Source organism: Saccharomycopsis crataegensis (assembly GCF_037102585.1).
Source record: "Saccharomycopsis crataegensis DNA, jcf7180000000084, whole genome shotgun sequence".
Taxonomy (NCBI): Eukaryota; Fungi; Ascomycota; class Saccharomycetes; order Ascoideales; family Saccharomycopsidaceae; genus Saccharomycopsis; species Saccharomycopsis crataegensis.
Window position 1 is genome coordinate 3,000,032 of NW_027043829.1, and position 25,597 is coordinate 3,025,628.

The 25,597-nt window shown below is 38.2% G+C and overlaps 11 protein-coding genes across 11 annotated transcripts; 8 read left to right on the forward strand and 3 right to left on the reverse strand. All coding sequences in view use genetic code 12, as the record gives it.

Moving 5' to 3' along the window:
* Window positions 1–211: 211 nt before the first annotated feature.
* Window positions 212–4,213, forward strand: DASC09_042530 (uncharacterized protein; the record flags this gene model as incomplete). The annotated part of the gene is made up of 1 exon (XM_064997852.1): window positions 212–4,213. The coding sequence occupies one exon, from the start codon at window positions 212–214 to the stop codon at window positions 4,211–4,213; it is 4,002 nt and encodes a 1,333-aa protein (XP_064853924.1).
* Window positions 4,214–5,487: 1,274 nt separating this feature from the next.
* On the forward strand, window positions 5,488–5,970 carry DASC09_042540 (uncharacterized protein; the record flags this gene model as incomplete). The annotated part of the gene is made up of 1 exon (XM_064997853.1): window positions 5,488–5,970. The coding sequence occupies one exon, from the start codon at window positions 5,488–5,490 to the stop codon at window positions 5,968–5,970; it is 483 nt and encodes a 160-aa protein (XP_064853925.1).
* A 658-nt stretch (window positions 5,971–6,628) lies between these two features.
* Window positions 6,629–7,825, forward strand: DASC09_042550 (uncharacterized protein; the record flags this gene model as incomplete). The annotated part of the gene is made up of 1 exon (XM_064997854.1): window positions 6,629–7,825. The coding sequence occupies one exon, from the start codon at window positions 6,629–6,631 to the stop codon at window positions 7,823–7,825; it is 1,197 nt and encodes a 398-aa protein (XP_064853926.1).
* A 298-nt stretch (window positions 7,826–8,123) lies between these two features.
* Window positions 8,124–8,940, reverse strand: SCL1 (proteasome core particle subunit alpha 1; the record flags this gene model as incomplete). The annotated part of the gene is made up of 2 exons (XM_064997855.1): window positions 8,124–8,851; window positions 8,934–8,940. The coding sequence occupies 2 exons, from the start codon at window positions 8,938–8,940 to the stop codon at window positions 8,124–8,126; spliced, it is 735 nt and encodes a 244-aa protein (XP_064853927.1).
* Window positions 8,941–9,819: 879 nt separating this feature from the next.
* On the forward strand, window positions 9,820–11,673 carry DASC09_042570 (serine/threonine-protein phosphatase; the record flags this gene model as incomplete). The annotated part of the gene is made up of 1 exon (XM_064997856.1): window positions 9,820–11,673. One exon carries the CDS (start codon window positions 9,820–9,822, stop codon window positions 11,671–11,673), a length of 1,854 nt encoding a protein of 617 aa, XP_064853928.1.
* Window positions 11,674–12,745: 1,072 nt separating this feature from the next.
* Window positions 12,746–12,985, forward strand: DASC09_042580 (uncharacterized protein; the record flags this gene model as incomplete). The annotated part of the gene is made up of 1 exon (XM_064997857.1): window positions 12,746–12,985. One exon carries the CDS (start codon window positions 12,746–12,748, stop codon window positions 12,983–12,985), a length of 240 nt encoding a protein of 79 aa, XP_064853929.1.
* Window positions 12,986–14,223: 1,238 nt separating this feature from the next.
* On the reverse strand, window positions 14,224–15,576 carry DASC09_042590 (nicotinamide/nicotinic acid mononucleotide adenylyltransferase; the record flags this gene model as incomplete). Its single annotated transcript, XM_064997858.1, has 1 exon — window positions 14,224–15,576. One exon carries the CDS (start codon window positions 15,574–15,576, stop codon window positions 14,224–14,226), a length of 1,353 nt encoding a protein of 450 aa, XP_064853930.1.
* A 290-nt stretch (window positions 15,577–15,866) lies between these two features.
* On the forward strand, window positions 15,867–17,000 carry PPM1 (leucine carboxy methyltransferase; the record flags this gene model as incomplete). The annotated part of the gene is made up of 1 exon (XM_064997859.1): window positions 15,867–17,000. One exon carries the CDS (start codon window positions 15,867–15,869, stop codon window positions 16,998–17,000), a length of 1,134 nt encoding a protein of 377 aa, XP_064853931.1.
* Window positions 17,001–17,265: 265 nt separating this feature from the next.
* On the forward strand, window positions 17,266–22,914 carry MYO1 (myosin 1; the record flags this gene model as incomplete). Its single annotated transcript, XM_064997860.1, has 1 exon — window positions 17,266–22,914. The coding sequence occupies one exon, from the start codon at window positions 17,266–17,268 to the stop codon at window positions 22,912–22,914; it is 5,649 nt and encodes a 1,882-aa protein (XP_064853932.1).
* Window positions 22,915–23,676: 762 nt separating this feature from the next.
* On the reverse strand, window positions 23,677–24,117 carry DASC09_042620 (YqaE/Pmp3 family membrane protein; the record flags this gene model as incomplete). Its single annotated transcript, XM_064997861.1, has 1 exon — window positions 23,677–24,117. The coding sequence occupies one exon, from the start codon at window positions 24,115–24,117 to the stop codon at window positions 23,677–23,679; it is 441 nt and encodes a 146-aa protein (XP_064853933.1).
* Window positions 24,118–24,430: 313 nt separating this feature from the next.
* On the forward strand, window positions 24,431–25,576 carry DASC09_042630 (type 1 protein phosphatase-activating protein SDS22; the record flags this gene model as incomplete). Its single annotated transcript, XM_064997862.1, has 1 exon — window positions 24,431–25,576. One exon carries the CDS (start codon window positions 24,431–24,433, stop codon window positions 25,574–25,576), a length of 1,146 nt encoding a protein of 381 aa, XP_064853934.1.
* Window positions 25,577–25,597: the final 21 nt, after the last annotated feature.

Sequence of the window (25,597 nt, forward strand, 5' to 3'; positions counted from 1 at the left end):
GTGGTTGCTTACACCATACGTTTCATATAGCTCTTTTTGGTTATCGGAGCGATTGGACCCATTGTTCTGGAGAGGTAGCAGCAGCAGCAGCAGCAAATCACCTCAGCCTTTTTTCATCTGATTTTTTTTTTTAATTAATCTCCTTAATCATTACTATTACTCTCCCCTCCTCAACCACCAGTGTCTCCTTGCCTGGAATCATTACCACAAGATGAGTCTCCTAGAGCACAATTCCCCTTTCAACAATGAAGACAACTTCGACTCGTCGTTCCAGATGGAAACCAACTTGGAGTTCAACAAGATCATGGAATCGGTGGATGAAAGGGAAAACAAGCTCCTCTCATCAAAGAATAAGAATATCAACTTAGGAGAATTGTTGGAAAAGGATAAAGCTCTTCAGAAAAAACGCCTCCTGCTTGCAGAGAGCAACACCAAACCAAAAACAAAACTGTTGTTGGCGTCATCCCCCCTCAGCTTGGACCTACAGCAGCCACAGTATGCTAGGAACTTATCCTCAAAAGGAGGCTCCTCTGCTGAAAAGGACCGGTATAGTCGTTTCTCTATGATGTCTGACCTCTCTTTTACCTTTCCAGACGTCCCAGAGAGCCCTACTGACCCCAAGGCATTCACGAAAACGCCAAACCAACGTTATTCCACAATCTCTAACGGGTCTTCTAGATTTGTCATCCAAAAAAGATCTAACAACTCTCTCAAATACCGGGATAGAGTCTCGAAAACTTCTAGTGGGGGTAAAAGATCCGCTTATATTTCAGGAGCTACCGTTGATAGTAGACGAACCAGTAACACTGTGAATTCTCACAGCAGTGGCGGCAGTAACACCAACTCCAGAATCATTGCCCCAAGGTATAAAGTTGAGCGGTCATATTCTAATGATTCGTCATTCATTGGCTATCGCAACTCAGTACGGTCGTTTTCTACTACCGTTGATGGGTCGATAAGGTTCTTTGACGCCGTTTCGATTAATGATGATGATGATGATGATGATGATGATGACAATGCCTTCGATGATAGTGACATGATTGGCAGCAGGTTTAGCCGATTGAAAGCCGGAGCCCCCGGAATCGTTGGGGTAAATATTGTCAATAAAAATAGTAACATCCACGAAATTGAGGACCTGTTTGGATTGAGTCATGGTCTTTTGGATGAAGATGTCGTGGATGATAATAATAGCGATAAACACACCATCCTATCGAACTCAACCTCAATCATTCCTCCTAATAAACAAAAAAAGAATCTCAAACGCAAAGAAATGACAATTGATATTGCTGGAGCTCAAAGTGTCCACACCGCCACCTTGACATTGGATGATGATGCTTCTATAGGCTCCAATGCATCTTCATTGCCATCACCGTCTTCCGAATTATTGAAATTATCATTTGAATCTTTGCCCGGTATTCACAGCCCCACAGAACTCAAGTTTGGCAATATTGACGATTCTGCCAGGGGAAAAAGCAGGAACTCCAAAAATCAAAACGACCTTCTATCAACTTCAAGAACTAAGAAGTTGGCTTCCACTCCTACTTCTGAGACTTTCAGAACCTCTCATTTTAGAAATTTCTCGACCCCAGCCAACATATATCTGCCAAGTTCTCAATATTCTGAAGATACCCAATCGCTGAAGAAAAAGCCATCAAATGTCTCGATGCCGTTAAGATCCTCAGGTTCAATGAGAAGGGACAACTCTTCCAACTTCCGCAGCATTGAAACAAGTTTCGATGATACTTCAGACTTGACCGCAGTGGTTAGCTCTAGTAGTCGTCCGTCCAAACACAACGATCGCTCATCAAATTTTGATAAGTCTTCAATCACCAATAGCTCCGAGTCTCAAAATGTGCAGTTGAAAACCAAAAAGCTTGTGAAGAAGTTTTCCAAACCGTTCTTCAGTAATAACAGCAACAAGAAATCTTCATCCGATACGTACAAACTGCAATCTCTGACAACTTCAAAAATCCATCATAAGAAAAGTTTCTCTCTTACCTCTCGCAAACCTTCCGATCCTCTTAAGTTTGTTGATCCATCATTTTCAGAAAGCCTGCCCACTGCCACTCCATTAGGTAATGGTATCTCCAGTACAACGATTCCGTTGAATGGCAATGTTTTGACATCAGCAGTTCCTTCTACCCCAAACACCAGCTCTTCAGGTTCCGGATTCAAATTCAAATTCCATAAGAGAAACATCAGTATGGTTAACACTAATTTGAAAGAAAAAATGTTTTCTCGTAATGACAGTACCGGCTCAGTCACTTCGTACTCCCACATGAATAACTCTAGCATTAGTACCACCAGCTCCAGCATTTTTTCTCATGAGAATAAACTGAAGGCAACTCCGCAATCCCTTGCCAGTGTTGTTACCGGCGGTGGGACCAACAATACTAACGCTAATGGACCTGCTCCCCCAAATGGATTATTTGCCAGTGACTATGGTGCTTTGCTCAGTACTGAAGTGCTTGCGAAATATGGAAAGATCTTGCTTGGGGCCACTCCTGCCAGAAAAATTGCCGAAGAAAATAAAATCAATTATTTAGATCTTCACAATTTAATGAATTTGTGTAACTCAAATAATAATTTGATTTTAGAATTTGGAGATTTTATCCAGTTAAGGTTGAAAGAAATTAAGAATAAGATGCAATTCAAGAAATATTCCGAGCTGCCTTATAGCGAGATTTTCATTGAAGAGTCTTTAAAATCCAAAAAAATTACTAATGTTTTGAAAATTATTCCGTTTAATGCTGGAGGGAAAGTAAGTGTTACTGATTCTGAATCTTCTTTGGGATCATCCTCATCATCGTCGTTATCCTCATCTAGTAAAAGATCTTACAGAACATCTAATGACATGTACTCTATCCAATCGGCGATTCAGGAAATGAGTATCATCACAAAATTGCAGAATTGCCAAGGTTTTATTAATTTAAAATCTGCGGTCGTGGTCAAAGGGGAATACTCTAAAGAATTACTCAAGGAGTGGGATTTTAACCATATTATCAGCCAGTCGAATCTTAAAAAGAAACGACCAGACTATTACAAAAGAAACCAATTATACTTGATTTTGGTACTAGATTACGGAGGATTGACTTTAAAAGATTATAATGTACAATCATGGCATCAAGCAAATAAGATTTTCTGGAACTTGACTAGGGTGTTGAAAACCTCTGAGCTATTGTATAAATTCGAGCATCGTGATTTGAATTGGGAAAATGTGTTGATTAACGATATTTTGGAAGAAGAGGACGATTGTGAAGAAGGATTAGGAATTTATAAGAGCCGTGGAAACCGTAGTGCCACTTCTTTTAATGAGGTTTATGCATCAGAGGATGATGCTGATGATGATGAAACTACGGCTTCGGAAACAAAGAACAAGTATACTTTGGACCTACGAATTTCTCTTATTGACTTTGCTTTCTCCAGAATCACAACTTCTCAAAAAGTTTTTTCCATGGACTTGTCGAAACTCGTTAATAATTCTGATGTCATTGGAAAGTTGTTGGATGATGATTATCGCTTTGACGTGTATCAATTGATCCAACAAGAAATCAAATCTCAAATGAAGATGGATTCTGAAACTACAGAGCATAACATCGATATAGATGATTCTCAGGAAATTAATTGGGATTGTTGCTGTCCAAGAACCAATATAATTTGGCTACATTATATTGTTGACAAATTAATAACCAGCAAGAACTTGAAACCTATTGATAAGCCAAGATCCATACAACATCACAGTAAAAATAATATCAAGAGGCGTATTGGTGAGAGCAGGTCATCCTATAATAAGCAAGTGACCGGAAGAGGTGATAACACCGTTGGTCAAAAATCAATTCTTAGAAAACCAAAAGTGGCAGAGTACCTCGACGTCGAGAATTCTCCTAATTTCAGCAAGCTTGAACAAGAGGAATTGTTTGAAATTAATGAGTATAAGAGTTACAAAGCTCTAGAGTATCTTCATAAATCATTAGATCCGAGAGTTTCATCATCAACCTTGATTCCCACTGAAGCTGCCACCAAGTCTTCTACATCATCGATCCAATTGAAGTCTGCAAAACATGAACCATTTTTCAAATCGGTGTTGGATGATTTTGGCGATTTATTCGAGCTATACAAAAGCAAATATTTCAGAGAAGAAGTTCATTTTGAGGACTTTGATAACTTGGACCAGATTTTGAAGTGGGGAGAATTGAACGAGTTAATCGTTTAAATGATTAATCATAATAATAATAATAAAAATAAAAAGAAGTGTCTGACAAATAAAAAGCCTTCTATCACTTAATTTCTGTTTCTTTTATATTTTTACTTTATTTCATTTTTTCTTCTTTTAGTTCTTTTCGAGTTAGTAATATAGCTCGCCCAAAACATTTACTGCTGAGTTTTTAATTCTATCCTTTTATTATTTTTTGCTATGTTATTCTAGAAATGACATATATATTATATCTATCGCTTTCTAATGGTTATTTGCCATTTTTAGAAGTTTCTATTACATACATGATGTAGATTATGATAAGTAATTCAAAAAAGAGCGTTACCAGCCCTATAAGTACCACAAAAATGGTAATCACATGTCAAAGAATAAATACCATGGAAACGGTTTCTTCAGGTGTTTGGGTTAATATGCATATACCATATTGGAGGATACATAGGTGTTGGGATTAATATATACATACCATGTCCACGGTATATGCATTAAGAACCATAATAGTGGTATATAAACATTAACCCGAACACCTATAAATCCTCCAACATGGTATATGCATATTAACCCAAACACCTGAAGAAACCGTTAATTTGGCACATGCATTAAATACCGCCAAATAGGTGTATTACAGATTAACTAATGAATTCCTTGGTAGACACTTTCACTGATTAGTGCAATCAATTATATAGTGTAGTAAACAGAGGATGTGAACTCATATCTTTGTGATCAGATACTGACCTTAATATTTCGGTGCTCACATTTTCATTATTCTTGATTTCCCCAACGTCTGCTGCGAATGGGTGTAAGTTTGATTGATTAGGTTGTTTTGAAAATAGTGCCACGAACATTTTCAAATTCGACTTAACCAATACGCTGTCACCAGCAGGCTATAAAAATTCTGGTAGTCCATCATTCTTCGGGTCTTATAATTCCTAGAGTAATTCAATTGCTTTAAATCTTGGTGAGGTTGTAGTGCTTAGATCCTATTTCTGGTCGGATGATGTTGGAAAGTACAATTTCAAAGTGAGCACAAGCGGGATTGCCTACGTTTATATTGGCTCGGAAAATGCATTTGCTTGTGGAGATATTCTCACTCAAGATATATATCTGGTTCAGTTGCTGGCTTAGGTATTGGTAAGGCTCCCATCGATGGTTTAACTGGACTGAGCTCTTTTAGTGTTCATTTGGAGTCTTCAGGGGTACCATTACTACTCCAGTTCATAAATACAGGTACACTGGCTACTTTCTTCTCTTAAAATGTTGATTTGAATGGTTATCCTATGCTAAGTAGATTCCTCACTCCATATGTGAGTGAATCTTTGTGTAATAATACCGAATCATCTACGACATCTACGTCGTCTAAAACTTCCAGTGGCTCTACAACTTCCAGTAGCTCTATCATTTCTATCATTTCCACCACCTCTATATCCTGCACAACATCTACAACTTCTAGTAGCTCCACCACTTCTACGATATCTACAAATTCTAGTAGTTCTACCACGTCCAATACTTCGAACACTTCTAGCAGTTCCATAGCCCCTGCACCATCTACTTCCCCTACACCATCTACCACTTCTGAATCGCCTGCCTTTTCTGAGCCGTCTACTATTTCTGGACCACCTACCGCATCAGGATCATCCACCAATTCTGAGCCGCCTACTACGTCTGGGTCATCCACCATAGCAGGACCTTCTACAGCACCAGCCACTACTCCTAAATCTTGGGAGTTTCCACTAAATCTACTATACAAACCACCACATTAACCACATCAACATGTTAGGAGTCCTCTACAATGCTTACCACCTCTTGGGAACCTTCCAATATTACTTCATTTTCAACAACTTCTTCGACTTACACCACCCCTTCAATTGATACCCAATCATTGAATAATGGGTTGACTGTTTGGAGATCGGGTATATTGGCTATGTTATCTTCTGGTTTATTGGTGCATTTAATTTTATGAGTTGTTTCAGTCAACACTATCACTATTTGAACCGATTGTCTTTTGATTTTATTTGCTTTTTTTTTATTTATTTTTTGTTACCTATATTCCTGTGGGAATCAGTTCTGCTAATACATATATTTGTCCAATAATCAATAATTTATGATATCTTGAGTAACTACACAATAGTATAGTATTCTCTGTAACAGTAGCAAAAATTTATGTATGCTGGAGCGCCTGTAGCATCATCAGCTTACCCTCCCCAAAAAGAATCCCAAAAGGCAAAAAAATAAAAAATCACATCGAGGGAAAAAAAAACATACTCCAAAGACTCGTCATCTTCGTTTTAGGCAATAAAAAAATAAAAAGTGAACTGTGTGTTATTGTTCGAGGGGGAAAAACAAACAAACTCATTGACATTTTGACAACTAGGGAAAACTGACAAAAAAATAACGGGAAATTCAAGAAAAAGAAAAGGCATGTCACACTACTATGACACGTTGGAACTATTACAGCAGTGTAATTCGCTAGACTCTCCTGATCTAGTTTCCGCAGAGATACCATCAACATCAACATCAACATCGTCATCACTGGGGGACAATAAAAAACGTTCAAGGTCGTCATCATCAGCGAGCTCCGAATACGAGTTGCCAGAGATTCAATGGGACGACCAACACCAACTTCTTAGCAATTTTGGTCATTTTAGAGACATGTCAATCCAGCTGATCTTTTTAGACCACTATGCTAAGGATGTGTTAAAAAAACAGCAGCAGAGCCAACAAGAGACAACAATGGGGAGTAATAGACCAAAGAAATATAAGAAGCACATAATAGGAGGTAATGGTCAGCAGAATAGTTACTATGGTCTGGGAGGACACCAGGCTCTGACAGCGGCGGCTGCAGCAGCAGCAGGAGCAGCATCGATGTCATTGTACATTCCGTATAGCCTGGAGACCATGGCAAGTCATCTCATGCTCAGTAATTTCTCATCCAATGCAGAGGCTGCGAACCGTGCTGCAAAAGTATTGGCTGAGGAGGTTATCGCGGGTGGGGCGAAAGGATTAAATTTGGAGCTTTTGTTTCCTGAAAATGATGGGGGGAACATGGATGCGGATTCAATTGTTCAAAAGTTTGGATCAGATGTGGCAATGAGAATCATCAATAGGAAGGCTCGTTTAGCAGAAGAGGCCCGCCAAAAGGAGTATCTTGAAAAGCAGAAGGAGGAGATGCGGAAAAACCAAGCGAATAATGATGAAAAGAAGATAGCTAATGAGACAAGCAACGAGGAAGCCAACATACAAAATAAACAACCACAACCTCAACCACAACAATACCAGCAGAAATCAATACAAAAACAAAAAGTCCAACAAGGACCAAAGAGTGTTATTCCATTGAGTAATAATGCTATGAACACGCCAATTGTTCCTAACAACCCTTTTGTGATTCCCACCAATCCGGGATTGGCGGGAAACTCGTCAATGGTGTTGGAAAATGGATTTACTGTGCAAAATTATACCGATGCCTTGACTCAATTATTAAAGAACAAGGACTTGAATTTGCCACAATTGACCCCGGCGCAAATTGAAACCATTGCCAGACTGCCAACCTTTCAGAATAATAAAGTGATTACCGATTTGATCAGACATACAATGAAGTTGAGTGGTAACAAGAGCTGAAGATGCGAGACAATTAGCAGATGTACTATATATTTTTTATTTACTTATTTTTATTTGGTTGGTTACATTCCTAGGCATTAATGTACAATAAAATATGAGCGTGTGAGTTTTCTATGATAATTGAATGTATAGCATCCAAAACAAATAAAACAAAAACAAAATAAAACAAAATAAGAAATTATCCATTCATGACCTGATCAAATGAAATTATACAGATTCATATATATATATATATATATAAGCAAGCAAGAATGCCTGAGAATTAGAAATACAAAATAAAAACGTTATGCTATCTAAATTAGTCTTGTTCAGCAATAGCAATTAATCTTTCTTCAATTTCATCGCTGGTCAAAATAGTAAAGTTGCCATCGGTGGCCACCCCGATTTCAATGTCATCTTTTTTGAATTCGGAGTTCAACACGTTGGATAATGTTATGATGGCGGTTTCTACCAACTTTGTGGTATCACCTTTCAAATATTCTTTATTCTTGTATTTCTTTTCTAATGCGGTGGTGGCTTCATCCTGTTTTGGGCCAACAGCAGTGGCCTTTGAGCCAATGTAGTAACCTGCTGGGTCGACTTTGTATAATAAAGGACCCTTTTCATCGTCAAAGGCTCCAAAGGTGATGATGGCACCTGAAGGTCTCATGTAGGCTCTTTGGGTATAAATTTGTGCGAGGTTGGCCATACGCTTGGATAACACATCGACAGGAATTGGGTACCCGTACTTGTACTCGAAGTCATTGGCTTCACTTCTGGCTCTAGTGGCAAGGGATCGAGAGTCGGCAATGGATCCGGTGGCCATCATCCCAATATGTTTGGAAATCTTAAATAAGTACGACACAGTTTTTGGATCCAACAACTTGTCAGGGACTTTTTTCTGGGAGATCAATACCACAGTGTCTTTACCTGTTATCCCAAGGGCAGTGATATTGGCGGCGGTGACGGCCTTAAAAGCGTATTCAACTTGGAATAATCTACCTTCTGGCGAGAAAATGGTGATATGTCTATCGAAACCTGCGGAGTCTGCAATGGGGTGTTAGTACTATATTTTACCAATGGCAAAAGAAACAGAGAAACTACTCAGCAGATAACAGCCACAACATACTTGACATCTTTTAAAACGGAGGGGGCAATGGTAACTGTGAACGATGAGCAGCCATCATTCCAGTTAGTGGCGATTCTTTCAGATTGTTATTTATGAATTCTGCCAGACATGCACCGGGTAACTGACGTGTTACCGTCGCGGACGGACGAAGATGGTTGAGCCTTAGTTTACAGATAGACACACCTATATACAGTATATAATATTCATTAGAAGATGCCGTGGTATAATAACCACCAGTAGTAATGATAAACCCGTAGAAACCCCTTCTGGATCCATAGTAATGGCGCACCACCGCTTATGTTCCCTCTAGTTGTCTCTTCATTCTTTTTTTTTCTTTTTTTTTTTTCGTCCTCAGAAATAAAAATTAGCCGTTATAAAAAAAGACCAATTCGATAATGTCACATTTTTGCCATCAAGCAATAATATCGACAGCCAATCACTACAACACCCTTTCAACTGCCCAATTCTTTCTTAGTGTCGATAACCAATCAATTCATCACGGTTCCTTGTTGGGTATTTATAGCCATTAGCTTGTTCTTTTTAAGTTATCTCCATCTTCTGATTATAATTGTGGAAGAAGAAGAAGAAGAAGAAAAAAAAAAAAAAGAAGAAGAAGAAAAAAAAAAAAGGAAGAAGTCATACTGCCTATCTAAAAGATTTTCTTAGACTCTGTCTGTTTGTATTTTCCTGATTGCCTTCTACTATTACCGGCTTATCCCTATCTTTTCTTGATTATTGGTTTGCTGCTCAATTCGGAGAAGAAGCAACATAATAATTTGGTTTCGAGACCTAAGCCATATTCTGAAGTCCATCTCTTTGCATTTCTCTTTCTCTGCTGTTGACCAGCCATACCTGAAGTTCTTTCATTCGACAGCCTTTGTCAATCATGGGTAATTCTAGTTCCAAGCAAAAAGGAGACTTGCCAAAATTTACACGAACCGACACCTCGACGTCCCAAAGATCAGGGAGATCTAGAAGGTCTTTCAAATCATCCAAGGATGATGATGATGCTGCGTCGTTTAAGACCGCCACAAGCGAGCTTTCCCGAAAATTCCCCGGCACTCCTTTACTCTCTAGAAGAAACTCTGCCCAAACCGTGCCCATCAACAATACCGGACTCAACTCAGACAACTCCGATGACCAAAACAAGCAATTAGAAGATCAAATGAATAATTTGACTTTAAGTGTCAACAACGTGGCCTCCAGCGATAATAATGATGTGTTAACTCCATCATCGGTGACTTTGCCCCCATCAATGGTGCAAATGGAACCAAAGACCCCAATTTTGATAAGAAGAGACAGTACAAATAACTCATCTGTTGCATTGGTTGCCGATGGCTCAACCACCACCACCACCACTACCACAACAACACCAATTCTTGAAGGAGGCTCCAGTGGAAGAACTTATAGCAGAAGTTCCAGCCGGCATAATAGTTTTAATAACGGGTATGGCCTTTCACCAAACGACGCCAACAATAACAATTTGACGGTTCCAAGAACGCCGAGTAATAATAATTTATCATTGAGTGATAGCAGCCATAGTAGGAGAAATAGCGACGCTGTGAGTATAGGATCAGACCTAACCTCGATTCCAATAAAAAATGGCCACAATGGATTGAGTGGCGATGAGCAGATATCAATGAGATCGGGTTCGATTCCCGGAACTCCTGGAGGTACTACAATATCGCCATCATTCTCTAACATTAATACCAAAATCACTTCTAATTCAAATAATGGAGTGGTGATTGATGTCGAAGATTTAATCCAAAGATTATTAGATGCAGGGTACTCAGGTAAGCGTACCAAAAATGTTTGTTTGAAAAACTCAGAAATCCAAGTGATCTGCTCTACCGCCAGAGAAATCTTCTTATCTCAACCAACATTACTTGAATTATCTCCTCCAGTGAAAATTGTTGGTGATGTCCATGGGCAATATAGTGATTTGATTAGAATGTTCACAAAGTGTGGGTTCCCCCCAGCCGCAAACTACCTATTTTTAGGAGATTACGTTGATCGTGGGAAACAATCACTTGAAACGATTTTGCTATTGTTATGCTACAAAATCAAATATCCAGAAAACTTTTTCTTGTTACGAGGCAATCATGAGTGTGCCAATGTCACCAGAGTATACGGGTTTTACGATGAGTGTAAACGAAGATGCAATATAAAGACTTGGAAAGTGTTCATTGACACATTCAACACGTTGCCAATTGCGGCAATTGTCGCCAATAAGATTTTCTGTGTCCACGGAGGGTTGTCCCCAACCTTACACTCAATGGACGAGATCCGAACCATTAAAAGACCAACCGACGTTCCTGATTTTGGACTACTTAATGATTTACTTTGGTCTGACCCTGCAGATACCCCGAATGAGTGGGAAGATAACGAACGAGGGGTGTCGTATTGTTTTTCGAAGGTGGCAATTAACAAGTTCCTAACAAAATTCAATTTTGATTTAGTTTGTCGAGCTCATATGGTGGTTGAAGATGGGTACGAATTCTTCAATGACCATAGTCTTGTAACGGTATTCAGTGCGCCGAACTATTGTGGGGAGTTTGATAATTGGGGGGCGGTGATGAGTGTTAGTGAGGAATTGCTTTGCAGTTTTGAATTATTAGACCCATTGGACCCGCTTGCTTTGAAACAGTTTATGAAAAAGGGAAAGCATGAGAGAAGAAATGCCAACAGTTTACAGAATAATAATAGTGGTGTTGGCACCCCGAACCAAATAACCTTATAATTGGAAACAACAAAAAAAAAAAAATTCAAAACTTGAAAAAACATAAAAAAAAAAGAGCAGCAGAAAACGAAATTCAAATCAACTAAAACTAATAATAAACAAAAAAAAACAAAAAAAACAAAGGAACTTTCTTGTCAATAATAGTTTGAATGATTGAATAATAATGATCGATTTGCATTTTACTCCAATATATTTTTTTTTTATGGAGAAATTTTTTCTCAATTTCAATTAATATTTATCATTTCAGTTCTCAATACTTCATGTGTCTTATGCCTTTTCTTTTATATTTTATTATTATTATTATTATTATTATTATTATTATTATTATTATTATTACTATTATTATTATTATTATTATTATTATTATTATTATTATTATTATTATTATTATTATTATTATCACTTTGTTTTATACCACTGTTTGAAAAACGAATCAATAATTCAGATTGAACAAATAAAAAGGAAAAAGCCCTTCAATTGGAATTCGGGGGAAAGATGTCCATCTTTCACAGGACAAGTTATTAATAATGTTTGAGACTTACAGCAATAATACTAATGAGGTGCTTTATTTTTATTCTATTCTATTCTTTTTTTTTTGTTATTGAGAGTGCGAGTGTGTCTGGTTATTGTTTTCATATTTTATAGCTTGTTTTTGTTGACGAATTGAATGTATGTTTGAATAAGGATTGATACAAATGTGTGCTGGTTTTCAAGAACAGTAATGATGTCAAGTTTATTTATACAAGAATATTAATAGTAGGTTATGGATTTTTTTTTAAGTGCAGGAGCATGTGGTTTTTGTAGTGATGGTTGAGTTAGAAATTGGTTGAAAACTTGGGTGTTCAACGTTTGGATAACTGGTTAAGATCTATTCCATGTTATTAGTGTAGTGCGGGAAGAAAATCACCGAGGCCAGATACTTGTGTTACGCTAAATAGTTTTTCTGGTTTTCTCGGAGTACGACATTTGAGAGTTTCATTCCATTGAGAGTTAAACGAACAATGCAAATGTACGGTAATCCTTGCCTGGTGAATAATAATACAATCCTCCCCTCCCCTTTACCATTGGGAAAATGCTCACTTGGCGTGATTTAACATCAGGAGAAGATGCCTACATATTTCCAGCTATGCGAAATATAAAGGATTACCTCGACTCAAATGCAAAAGAGGCCGAACAGACAATAGACGAAGAAGGCTACCTTCAAAGAGTCAATGGAATAAGAATCGATCATGAAACACCCTACCCGGATGATTACTACAAATACCAAAGCAATAGCTGGTTCATAGAATATGTTTCGATCATTGCCATTTGAAGCATTGTTCTTGTGCTCTGTATACCTCTGTTTCCATGTACATGAGATTAACGACAAATCAAATAATTAGGTATGTGCTTATGTGTTGGCGTTATTTGTGAGTTTCCCTTTGATTGATAGTTGCTGTCAAATGTATTTTATTTTTAGGTCGTCTCTTTTTGGTAAAATATATAATAAACACATGTGCTTGATGACGGGGGAACATCTTGGAATGGGACTCATTTGGATAGCAGCTGGTTGATGATGAAAAGGATACCAACTATAACCTTGCTTATTGACCGACCAGTTTATCGTTGACATCTCAGTTTATCGTTGACATCTCAGTTTCCAGATGTTCGTTCATGATATCACCCAAACTAATATTATTCTCAAAAGGGATCCCCAACTTTTGATGCGTTGTTAACAATTACATCAAGAGAATTCTGCAACAGTCAGAGTCGTCTATAAGCCATTATTCTATCATAAAAAACATTTAATGAGCCCTAATACCTTGGAAAAAAATAATAATCAAGATACTTACGTAATAGCCAAGAATATGTCTTTTCGACGGGTATAAACTACACCATTTACTTCCCAAAACTGATGGTATCTTGATAAAGATATGACTTAGAATAACTATGATGTAGATCTCTTACCCACTATTCACTTCCTATTATTTGGTCTTTTATAACAGAATCTTTGATGTCATGATAGGTCAACACAATACACAAAAACTATATTAGCTCTTTATCACTCACTGCGTCGTTTTCGTATCTCAGGAAGCATTCTTGCCACCAAGAGAGTTGATTGTTCGTGATTATGACTCTCTTTGATATATTTTAATATGCCTTCTAAGTTGGCAATTTACAGAGGCTCAAGCGATTATTATTTTCACAAGAGCTTGCTCCAAAAGATCAAAACACTTAAGGATGTTCGACCCAATATGTGCGCGTTCAAAATTCTTCCAGGCCCATTCTTATCGACAGTAAAAACAATATCTGATTCTTCATGGTGTTAACCACTACAACTATAATGTGACAATCTCTATCAGAGATATCCCAAGTACAAGATAATGCTTTGCATAACTTTTAAAAAACAATGTATATTTTTACCATCAGTAGAACAGCATAGACAAACAAAAACAAAGAAAGAAAACTCAATAAACCGAAAAAAAATAAATAATAATAGCATTGTATGAAAATCAGAACAACAACAACTAAAGAATAAAGTCAAAAATTGAACGTTTGGAAAAAAGAATATTAATCATTATTGCCCATCACTTGTTTAACGGGTTCTGTGGTGTTGAAATATAGCTTGTGTTCGTGAATATATCTAATGACAGAGTTTGGTAACAAGTATTGCACACTCATCCCTCTTCTAATGAATAATCTCACTTTTGTAGAACTAATATCGTTATAAATCAATTGTTTAATCACCAAAACGTTCTTACGGTGCTCATACAAAATGTCATGGCTGAGAAGGAAACTTCTAACATCACTTCCAGTTCGTTCAACAATCAAACAACCATACGAGCCCAAAATATGATGCAAATCGTTTTCAGCCCACACGTTTGGCTCGCCCATACTGACAATCAAATCACCTCCGGCCAAAAGCATAATTTTCACTCCACGCTTGGTTTTGCCATCGGCAGACATGATCCCGCCTCTTTTGACATTGATTTCCTCATTGAAGTGATCGAGAACAAGAGCGGTTCTTGTATAAGTTGGCTGTAATGTTTCCCAAGCGTCGACCATGAGCCAATTACTGGTTCTCTCACATGCCAATTCGCACATCCTCACCCGATGCACTGCGGGAGCTAACCCACTCTTCTTGTAGTGATCAGACACCGGGGAGTAGAACCCACCAATTACTTCGAACTTGGTATTTTCTTGGATGGCATCGAGAGCCATTTCAAACATCCGCAAATGAAGGTAAGTAATCGGAGAAAACGACCCGCAAGCAACGATGACAAGGGGGTATTTAGAGTTATCGTGAAGTTTAGTCTTGAGACGATGGGTAGGGAATTCATATTTTTCAAGACTTCTGGCTTGGCGAGACACTCCATACGGAACTTCTTCCAAATCTGCCCCGAGGATTGGTTTCCCTGATAAGTCGTCACTGGTGTACGAAGAAGGAGAGTAATTTGGGTCAACAGAGAGTTTTTTCAATCCTTTAGATAAGACCGAGCTGGTCGCCGAGGTACTGCCACATACAGCATCATCACAATAACTGGTAGCAGAAGATTTGTGAGGTACCGAGGTATTTGCCTTATTAGTCATGTCGTTATTGTCTGGAGATATATTGGTTATCTTGTCGTCATTAATTTCGTCACCTGAGGAAGACGAGTCTGATTTCTGCAAGTCCGAGGATATTCTAGGGATCGAGGAAGTAGATCCTGCTCTTGATTTCTTCTTTGTCGAACGATGCCTGGCCTCGCTTGACATCTGACTGCGTTCGTGATAACTGATGGGAGCATCGATATCATTCCCGACATCGGCGAGGACGTACCTCTGAATAGGGTCGCTCTTAGGGATTCTTTCTGCAGGAGAAGGAAGAGGTAATGGTTCCTTATCAGAAGGCGGAACAAAGCCTGGGGCCTTTGTAGGGTCCATTTTTGGATTGTGTTCGGTGGTAGGGGTGTTGTGTTCACCAGCGGTTTTTCAGCAATGAGTGGGTAATTAATAACAAAATCTCCGCCGGCAATTGATCCATCAACAGATGACAAGAAAAAAAATCCATTACGTCTTGTGAGTGATTATCTGGTGTCGGGGTGTTTGTACGACTATCTGCTATCTGAGAGTACCCCAGCACCCACACACCAGAACACTCACAAGATGGGAAGGAGAACTCTCCTTTTGCTTTCCTTGTTCTTCTTGTCTTCCAATGACGGATAAATCAAACCATGAACACACTCCCAAACCCAGCAGAGTTGCGAGATAGGAATGTCAGGCATACCGACTTCGACGCCCTCAGCTCGCGGTTGGCGTCGATTAAAAAAGGGTACTTGCTGGACCGCTACGTGGAGATGTTTGTCGAAGGGATCAAGACCAATTTACTCAGGATCCAAGGCAGATCAGGAAGCAACTTGTCATTGAAAAGAGCGATCCGTGGAAATTTCTCAGAACAGAGCCTCCACTCAAAATTCCCGATCATCAATCGTGGTACGTACTTGAGAACCGTGGCCATCGATACCATAGTATCCAAGTTTGTGGATGCAAACCAACGGAACAACAGCCATTGTCAAATCATATCAATTGGTGCGGGGTCCGATACCAGGGCGTTCAAATGGTTGAAGAGTAATGACCAGCTTACGTATGTGGAGGCGGATTTTTTAGATTCCACAAAATTAAAGGCCAGTGTTATTGTTGGCAACCAACAATTATCTAGTGTTGTATCTCTAACCCCCGAACAAATCGAACAAGAATTACTGGAACTGTCTGGAGAATTGCACGGAAAAAACTATCATTTAGTACCATTGGACCTCCGGCAAATTGATGATATTAAGAACTTCTTATCATCCTCATCGTGCATCGATCCCCAGGCACCAACTTTGATAATTAGCGAATGTGTGCTTTGTTACATTGACTCGCAGGTCACATATGATATTATGAGGGTTTTCAAATCATGTTTACAACGAGCCGCGGTTGTGTTATACGAACCAATTGGTTTGAATGATAGTTTTGGTAAGGTGATGGTTAGTAATCTCAAGCAACGAGGGATTTCCCTTCCAACCTTACAATCATTTCCTACTATTGAATCTCAACAAGCGAGATTGATGGATGTTGTTTCTACCGATGATGATAAAAAAGTGACCACCGAACACCGAGTGTTTGTTAGTGACATGAACTTTGTCTACGATAATTGGGTTTCTACAACGGAATCCGCTAGAATCTCTAGGCTTGAATTGCTTGATGAATTGGAGGAATGGATTTTATTATCAAAACACTATTGCTTAGCGATAGGGACATGGTGGCCCACTAACATTGATGAGCCGTTCCAGGAGGATATCGCGGCCTTGAAATGGCAACTTTGCTGAAACATCTTGCGGGATTCAAGATATGTCATAATCTTGTGTATTATATTGAACAATTTATATTCTATTCGACTAACATCTCTCGCTATTTCTACTCGGTAAATGTTCTGTGCTTATAATTTCGTTTCGTGCGGGTAACCGACACATTCTGCATACTAACACCCAAAACGTAAACAAACACATATTTTTTTTTTTTTTTCTATTAATGATGATGATCCATTTAGTCAAGATTAAAACCCCGGAAGCGATTTGAAAATAAATAACAAAAATGTCTTCCAATGATGAGGAGATTGAGTTCAACTCGCACAAATGGGTATGGATCCCTGACAAATCCAAAACGTTTGTCAAAGGGTTTGTACTAGAAGATAATCTTGATAGCGGGACGAAAATGAAAATTAGAACGGAAGATGATAAGGATATTATTGTGATGAAAGATGAAGTGGAACCGGTAAACCCTCCTAGGTTCAACAGTGCTGATGATATGGCGGAATTGACCCATTTGAACGAACCATCGGTGCTCTACAATTTGCAACAAAGATACATGAATGACTTGATCTATACTTACTCCGGGCTATTCTTGGTCGCGGTGAACCCGTATGCCAATGTCCCATTGTACGGGCCAGATTATGTGGATATGTATAATGGATCGAATAAAAACGATAGCAAACCCCACATTTTCGCCATCACTGAGCTAACGTACCGGTACATGTTGGAAAAACAACAGCATCAGAGTATTTTGGTAACTGGGGAATCTGGGGCTGGGAAAACTGAGAATACCAAGAAGATTATCCAGTACCTTGCAGCAATCACCTCGTCAATGAAAACTAATGTGAACAGTTCTGGAGGAGACACCGTCGTGGTGGAAAATTTCGAAGATCAGATCATCCAGGCTAATCCGATTTTGGAAAGTTTTGGGAACGCCCAAACTGTCCGCAATAACAACTCATCTCGGTTCGGTAAGTTTATCAGGATCGAATTTTCTGGGAAGGGAAAAATCTCCGGGGCCAATATTGATTGGTACTTGTTGGAAAAATCTAGAGTCATTCATCAAGCGTCAAATGAAAGAAATTACCATATTTTCTATCAATTGCTTTTAGGGTTGACAAAATCGGAAAAGGAAAACTTGTACATTAATGAGCATGCCAATTTCTTCAATTATTTGAAAAACGGGAACATCACCATTCCTAACGTTGACGATAAAAAAGAATTTAGAGACTTGATCCATGCTTTCGAAGTGATGAATTTTTCTAAAGAAGAATATTGGGAGATTTTCAAAACCGCAGCGATTATTTTGTTGATTGGTAACATCAACTTCATCAGCCGATCCACCGATAAAGCGAGATTTTCCGATGATTCACCATTGACTCAACTTTGTGATTTATTGGGAATCGATTTGGCAGCATTTAAACAAGCGATTTTGACCCCAAAAGTTAAAGCCGGTAAAGAATTTGTCACCCAAAATAAAACCGCTAGCCAGGCTAAGTTTTCTCTTGATTCGATTTCCAAATCGTTATATGAAAGAACTTTCAAGTACATCGTTGACAAGATCAACGATAAATTGGACCATTCTTTGAGCACCTCTCACTTCATTGGGGTGTTAGATATTGCCGGGTTTGAAATCTTCAAACAGAATTCGTTTGAACAGTTATGTATCAATTACACCAACGAAAAATTGCAGCAGTTCTTCAACCATCACATGTTTGTCCTCGAACAAAATGAATATATCAAAGAAAATATCAATTGGGAATTCATTGATTTTGGCCAAGATTTACAAGATACCATCGATTTAATTGAATCGAACCAGAATCCTATTGGGATTTTATCGGTTTTGAACGAAGAGTGTATTGTTCCAAAATCATCAGATAAATCATTTATCAACAAATTGAATACTATTTGGGCCAGCAGTATCAGTAGTCGACATGGTTCGTCGTCATCAAAGTTCAAAAAATCACGGTACGATAACGGGTTCACCGTTAAACATTATGCCGGGGAAGTTGACTATACCACTGATGGTTGGCTAGATAAGAATAGAGATCCGTTGAACCAAAACGCTGTTGATTTATTGATCAAAGCATCCAACAAGCACATTGCGCTTTTGTTTGCTGATGAGGAAGGATTAGATGCATCAGGGACCACCAACGCCAAAAAGCAAGGTGCTGGTAAAGGAGGGATGTTCAGAACCGTGGCGCAGCGTCATAAAGAACAATTATCTGACTTGATGACCCAGTTATCTAACACCTATCCGCATTTCGTGAGATGTATTCTTCCAAATAACAAAAAGAAGCCCCATGATCTCGATAAAAAACTTGTGCTCGATCAATTACGGTGTAATGGGGTGTTGGAAGGGATCAGAATCGCCAGAGCTGGGTACCCGAATCGTATTTTCTTCAAAGAGTTCTACCAACGTTACAAGTTTCTTGCCAAACAACTCCAAGCATTTGGCTCATCTAATGATTTCAAGAAGAATTGTGAAATCATTTTGAACGCCATAGATTTGGAAGAATCAGTGTATAAAGTGGGGTTGACTAAGATTTTCTTCAAGAATGGGATCTTGGCACAATTGGAAATCAAGAGGGAGGAAATCATCAAGGATATATTTGTGGGGTTCCAAAGTTTAATTCGTGGGAAATTGATCAGAGGAAGAATCCAAAAAGAATTGCAAAAAGTCCAGGCGGCCCAGGTGATTATGAAGAATTTCATGATCTTCAACGAGTTGAAGAATAACGAATGGTATAATTTGATGATCAAGATCAAACCGTTATTGGACTCTTCGAAACAACAAAAGCAAAAGCAATTGGCAATGGACCAAGTCAATAAGTATAAGGATCAAATAGTGGTGCTTGAAGAACAAAATAAAGCCACTATCTCAGAAAAGGAGGAATTAAGCCACGAATTGAAGAAATTGAATGAAGTTTTGATGACAGAACGTGACCTTTTATCCGAGAAAGAAAATAAGCTTCAAGAAACCAAGAAGAAAGAAATCGAATTATCGCAATCATTGCAAGCGAATCTTGGAGATTCTGCGAAATTGAAACTGGAAATTGAAGAATTGGTGGCTGCCAAAGAAGCATTGGATAAGAAAGCCCAAACTTTGGAATCAGATCTTGCTAACAAGACCAAACGTCTTGATGAAATTGAAAGCCAAAAGAAATCATTATCTGATGAAAAAGGTCGGTTACAAAAAGAATTGAACAAAGCCACTTCCAGCATTGAACAATACAAAAAGGATAGTAGTGCCCAAATTGAATTGAAAATTAAGAGCGCCACCACCAGTTTGAACCTTGAAGTAAAGAAACTCACCCTGGAGAATAATGATCTCAAGGAACAACTTGTGAAATTGAAAGAAAGCTCCACCAAGTTGGAGTTGGCGAGACTGACAAAAACTCGAGATTTGGATAATTTAAATAAAACTATCGAGACGCAAAAGGAGCAAATCAAACTGTTGACCAGTGACAAAGCCAAGATTTCTGCCGATCATGATGCACTTTTGAAAGAACATGCTAAAGTTAAAGAGGAAGCGGTGGCGACCCAGGCGAAATTCAAAAAATTAGAATCTGATGCCCTCGAAGCCAAGAATTTGTTGAAAATTAAGATTGCTGATGACATCAAGTTTGAACGAGGCAAGCAAAAATTCGATAATGAGATTTTGGAATTGAAGCACGCCAAGAAGTTGATGGAGAAAGAATTGGCGGAATCCAAGCAACAAAACGCGGAATTGATGGAGAAACTTGCTAATCATCTGGGCAATGATGAAGGAAAATCTACTGCACGAGGATTATCCAATGAGAACGATAACTCGGGGGTCAATTTATTGGCGATGTCAGGAGATGATAAACTTGTTAACGATTATAATTCAATGAAACTTCAACTTAATGAGAAAAGTGCAATGCTCAACCACGAGACTCAACAACGGAAAAAACTTGAAGCCGAATTGAAGATCTTTCAAACCAGACTTGCTTCAGAATCGTTCGATAATCAAAAACTCAATGCGCAATTGCGGAAATTGAAACGTAATTCTCGAATCGGATACATTCAAGAAACCAGTTTCAACAATGATTTCTTGAACGGTAGCAGTTCTAACAGTAGTGAACATGATATCGAGGAAGAAGAATTGTTGATGAAGAAAAACACCATGTTACAAAAAGAGATTGATCATTTGAAGTTAGAGTTGGCCAAGAGATCAGAAAACGGAATGGATTTATTACCAAAGAAGATGAAGAGCGTTAAAGGGGCGTCGAGTGGTAATGGTCATCTTATTAGTAAATTCAACAACTTGGATAATCAAGATGATTCTCGTAGCATTTACAAGATCAAATTCGAGAATGCCGATGCGAAGGTCAAGAGTTTGGAAAAACAACTCCGGGACTTGAATTACGGTGGTCCATTGAGAGAAAATATGAACATTCAAAATGCCAATTATGATGTTGATTCTCAAGAATTGATGAAAAAGTTGAAGATGGTCAAGCAAGAAAACTCTCGTTTGCAACGGATTTTGAACGATATGAAGATGAGTAATGACCATGATAGATCATTTGATGATGGGGAAACCAGCAAAGAGTTCATTCTTCAAGAAGAATTGGTCACCAGTCGTTTGAGACTTGAATCATCCCAAGGGAAAGTCGATGAATTGACAAGACAAGTGAATTTATTTAAAGAACGATCGGAAGAATATTTCAATAAATTGGAAATTGCCGAACATGCGGTGCGGTCTTCCAAACGTGGGGAAACCAAGGCCAAGCAAGAGTTACAAGAGGTTGCTGCGGCATTGAGTAATTTGAAACAAGGTGAAAGATCATCAGAGACTCAGGTTGCTAAGATGAAATTGAAAATCAACCAAATGGAAGCAAAAGTCCAATCGAAAGAAGGAGAAATCAGAAGATTAAGAGCCACTCAGCAAACTTTGACTGAAGAATTGGAACATTATCGATTCAAATTAGTGACAGATTCGAAATCCGAAAAGGACAGGAAATTCGATGAGCTCAACAAGAGATTGAAAGAGAAATTGATTTTGGAAACCAACTTGAAAAAAGACCTTCAAGTGGCCAGAATGTTGCTTGAAAATACTGCTGCCGAAAAAGAGGCCCAAGAAGAAGAATTGGCAGCATGGAGAAAAGATCAGTCCAAGGTTACTGATAGGCTTACTACTTTGGAAGCCGATAATGCGAGATATAGATCTTTGGATAAAGGTAACAAGAAGAAACTTGATTCGTTGTTACAACAGATCAATACTCTCCACGAAGCCATGGATAAAATGATTAGTGAAAGAGAGTTGATTCAAAGAGATAAAAGAATCCTTGAGGATAAGATTGAAGAATTATCGAATGGACATGATACCAATGACGCAATGAACTCGGTATTGCATCAACAAAAACAAGAAATTGAAAGAAGTAGAAAAGAGCTTGAGCTTCATTATCGGGCCCAAAAGGTGTTGAAGAAAGAATTGATGGACGAAAAGGAGAACACTTTGATGGTGATTGAGGAAAACAAGGGACTAGGGAATTTGATCAAAGAACTTCAAGGATCAATCAAAGAATTTGAACACTCTAAAAAAACTGATGGCGGGGACCATGAATTCTATCTCCGAAGAATCCAGGAATTGGAAGGTGAGGTAAACGATTATCAACAACATGAGGAGAATTTCCTCATCATGGAACGGTTGATAAAGGACCTCAAGATCAAGTTGGAAAATGTCGAAAAAGAAAATGATGACTTGATGAAGGAAAACCAAGACGTGTTGTCGAAATCGGATCAATTGAAAGAGATGATTGATCAGTTAGAAGAGAGCGAGCTGCAAGCCACTTTGAATTACCGTAGAGTGGAAAGAGCTTTGAAAGATCAAAAGGAAGCCAAGATGAGATCGGAAATGGATTTGATTAATTGGAAGAATAAATTGAGCAAGTTCGCCAATAGAAAGTGATTTTTTTTTCTTCGTTTTTTTTTTTTTTGTTCTTGTTTGTTCATTTTTTATTTGCCTTTATTACTAATTTTTTTTATCATCATTTATTTATTTTGGTTTGGTTTCTTGATGATTCCCCATTATAATGATTTCATTTCAACTTTTTTTTAGAAAAAAAAAAATATTAATTTGTTATTTTAATTAGATCTTTACAATTTTTTTTATTGTTTTTTCTTTCACCAAGATATGTTTTTGTTATTTTACCTTATACCTCAGTTTTTTTTTTCTGTTTTTCTTTTTTTTTTTTTTTTTACATGTTATCCCTTTAATATCCATATAGTAATAATAATCAGAATATTACATTTCAGATTTAAATATGGTTTGTTTTATAGTATTGAAAATAACTCCACAGTACAAAATAATAAGAAAAGAGAGACACCAAAAAAGAAGAATTCCATCCTTGACCAGCCACCAAACCAACAAGTATAAGAAAAAAGATCAAAATTGAAACTTGAAAAACAACAAAAATAATAAAAATAAAGGTAATGAATAATAATATCCAAAAGCTTTTTTTTTTTTTCTTTTTCCGAAAAGAATATTATACATATCAAAAGATTTGCAATTTTCATGGAGACGTAATATGAACAAATAAAAAACCTATTTAGATGTTACATCTAAATTGCTTAATAATCATTGGGCTTTAAAGCAATTAAGCATTAGAGCTCAAGAAAATTAGTTGACGACATCATCCCCATCAGGTTTCTATTTTCAGCCCTCTATTATCTACACTTGGGACTTGTTGTCGGAAAAGCCTACTGGTTGCTTCCCGTTACTAATGGCATCAGAATAAGAAGGAACAGCGTGGCCTGCAGAAGAAGCACCGGCTTCATTGTTAGCATTGTAGGCGTTTGGAACTGCAGCTTGAACATCTGGTCCATCAAATGATTCGATATCGTCGTCATTATTGAACTGCAAACGGTCGAGGTAGCTCCCAGTTTCACTGCCGGTTATGGCTGAATGATGATAGATGAAATACCAAGCATGGCAAATGGCAATGAAGTGGCCAAAGAATGAGAATATGACCGGGAAAAACAAGAGAAAGTTCATCCATAATTGAACATCTCTGTACTTATTCCCATTCTTGAAATAGATGGTTGCTGGGGCCAAAAAGACTGCCAACAAATAGAATGGCATATCTTCATTATTGAAAGGAGAGCCTGGCATCGTGAATTATATGAGGAATGGAAACAAACAAAAAAAGCAAACAGAAAGTTCACAGAAGCAGCAGCAGAAGTAGCCTGGTATTAGCAGTGAAAGCAGGTCTTAACAGAATTATCTTATTGTGCAAGGAAAACTGAGGAGGCAACCGTTTGGTGGGGGCGGGATGACCACCACTCTATTTTGTCACGCTTCTGTCCACGTGAAAATAACCGCCGTCCGCCCCCCAAAAAAACGACACCAACATTTTGGTGGGTGATGAGCCGCCGGTTGTGTGATATCTCTCCATCTACCATATATACAATTAACCACTATAACAATGCCTGCAGTCGAATCACAACCAAAGATGGATGAGAATGTGTCTGCTGTATCACCCGAGCCAAACCACGAGCAACCAGCGCAAGTAGAAGAAGAAGAGGTTTTGTCAGGAACCGACGATGAAGCCGCCGATGACGAAGAAGACCAACAAGAACAGGATGTTGGTAAAGAATTGGATAAGAAACACTATACTGGGAACATCATTGATGATGACCATCCAGACGTCTACGAAGCTGACGCGGATTTGACCAAAAATATCCCAATTGACACCGATTATATCGAATTGATCCACTTGAAAATTCGGTCGTTGAAAGATTTACAATTGGGAAGATTCAAGAACGCCGAGTCGATTTGCCTCAGACAGAATTTGCTCGAATCGGTATCGGATGTCAAACATTATAATGCCGAGAAGTTAGTGGAGTTGGACTTGTACGATAACAGAATAGACCATATCAGCTCGCATATCAACGAGTTGGTCAACTTGACCACCTTAGATTTGTCATTCAATAAGATCAAGAATATCAAAAACTTGGATAATTTGGTGAAGCTCGAGAACTTGTACCTCATCCAAAACAAAATTTCTGACATCAAAAACTTGAGCACCCTTCAAAATTTGAAGAACCTTGAGTTGGGAGGCAACCGAATTCAAACCATCTCCGCCGAGTTGTTGACTCTCCCATCAATTGAGAAATTATGGTTGGGGAAAAACCGTATCACCAAATTAGAGAACTTGGATAAGTTGAAGAACTTGAAGATCCTATCGATCCAATCTAACCGGATTTCCAAGATTGAAGGGCTAGAACATTGTGAGAATCTTGAAGAATTTTATATTTCCCATAATAACTTGACGAAGCTTGAAGGATTGGACAAAAATGTCAAATTGACCACCATTGATATCACCGGAAACAAGATCCAAAAACTCGAGAATTTAGACCATCTTGAAGAATTGACCGATTTATGGGCGTCGCTGAATTTGATTGAAGATTTTGAGAATATTGGACAGGCATTAAAGAATTGCAAACAGATCGACACAGTTTATTTCGAGAATAATCCTGTTCATTTGAAGAATTTGACAAGCTACCGAAGAAAGATCAAGTTGTATTTGAATCCAAGTCTTACTAAGATCGATGCTACATATATCCAATGAAGTTATATTATAAATAAACCT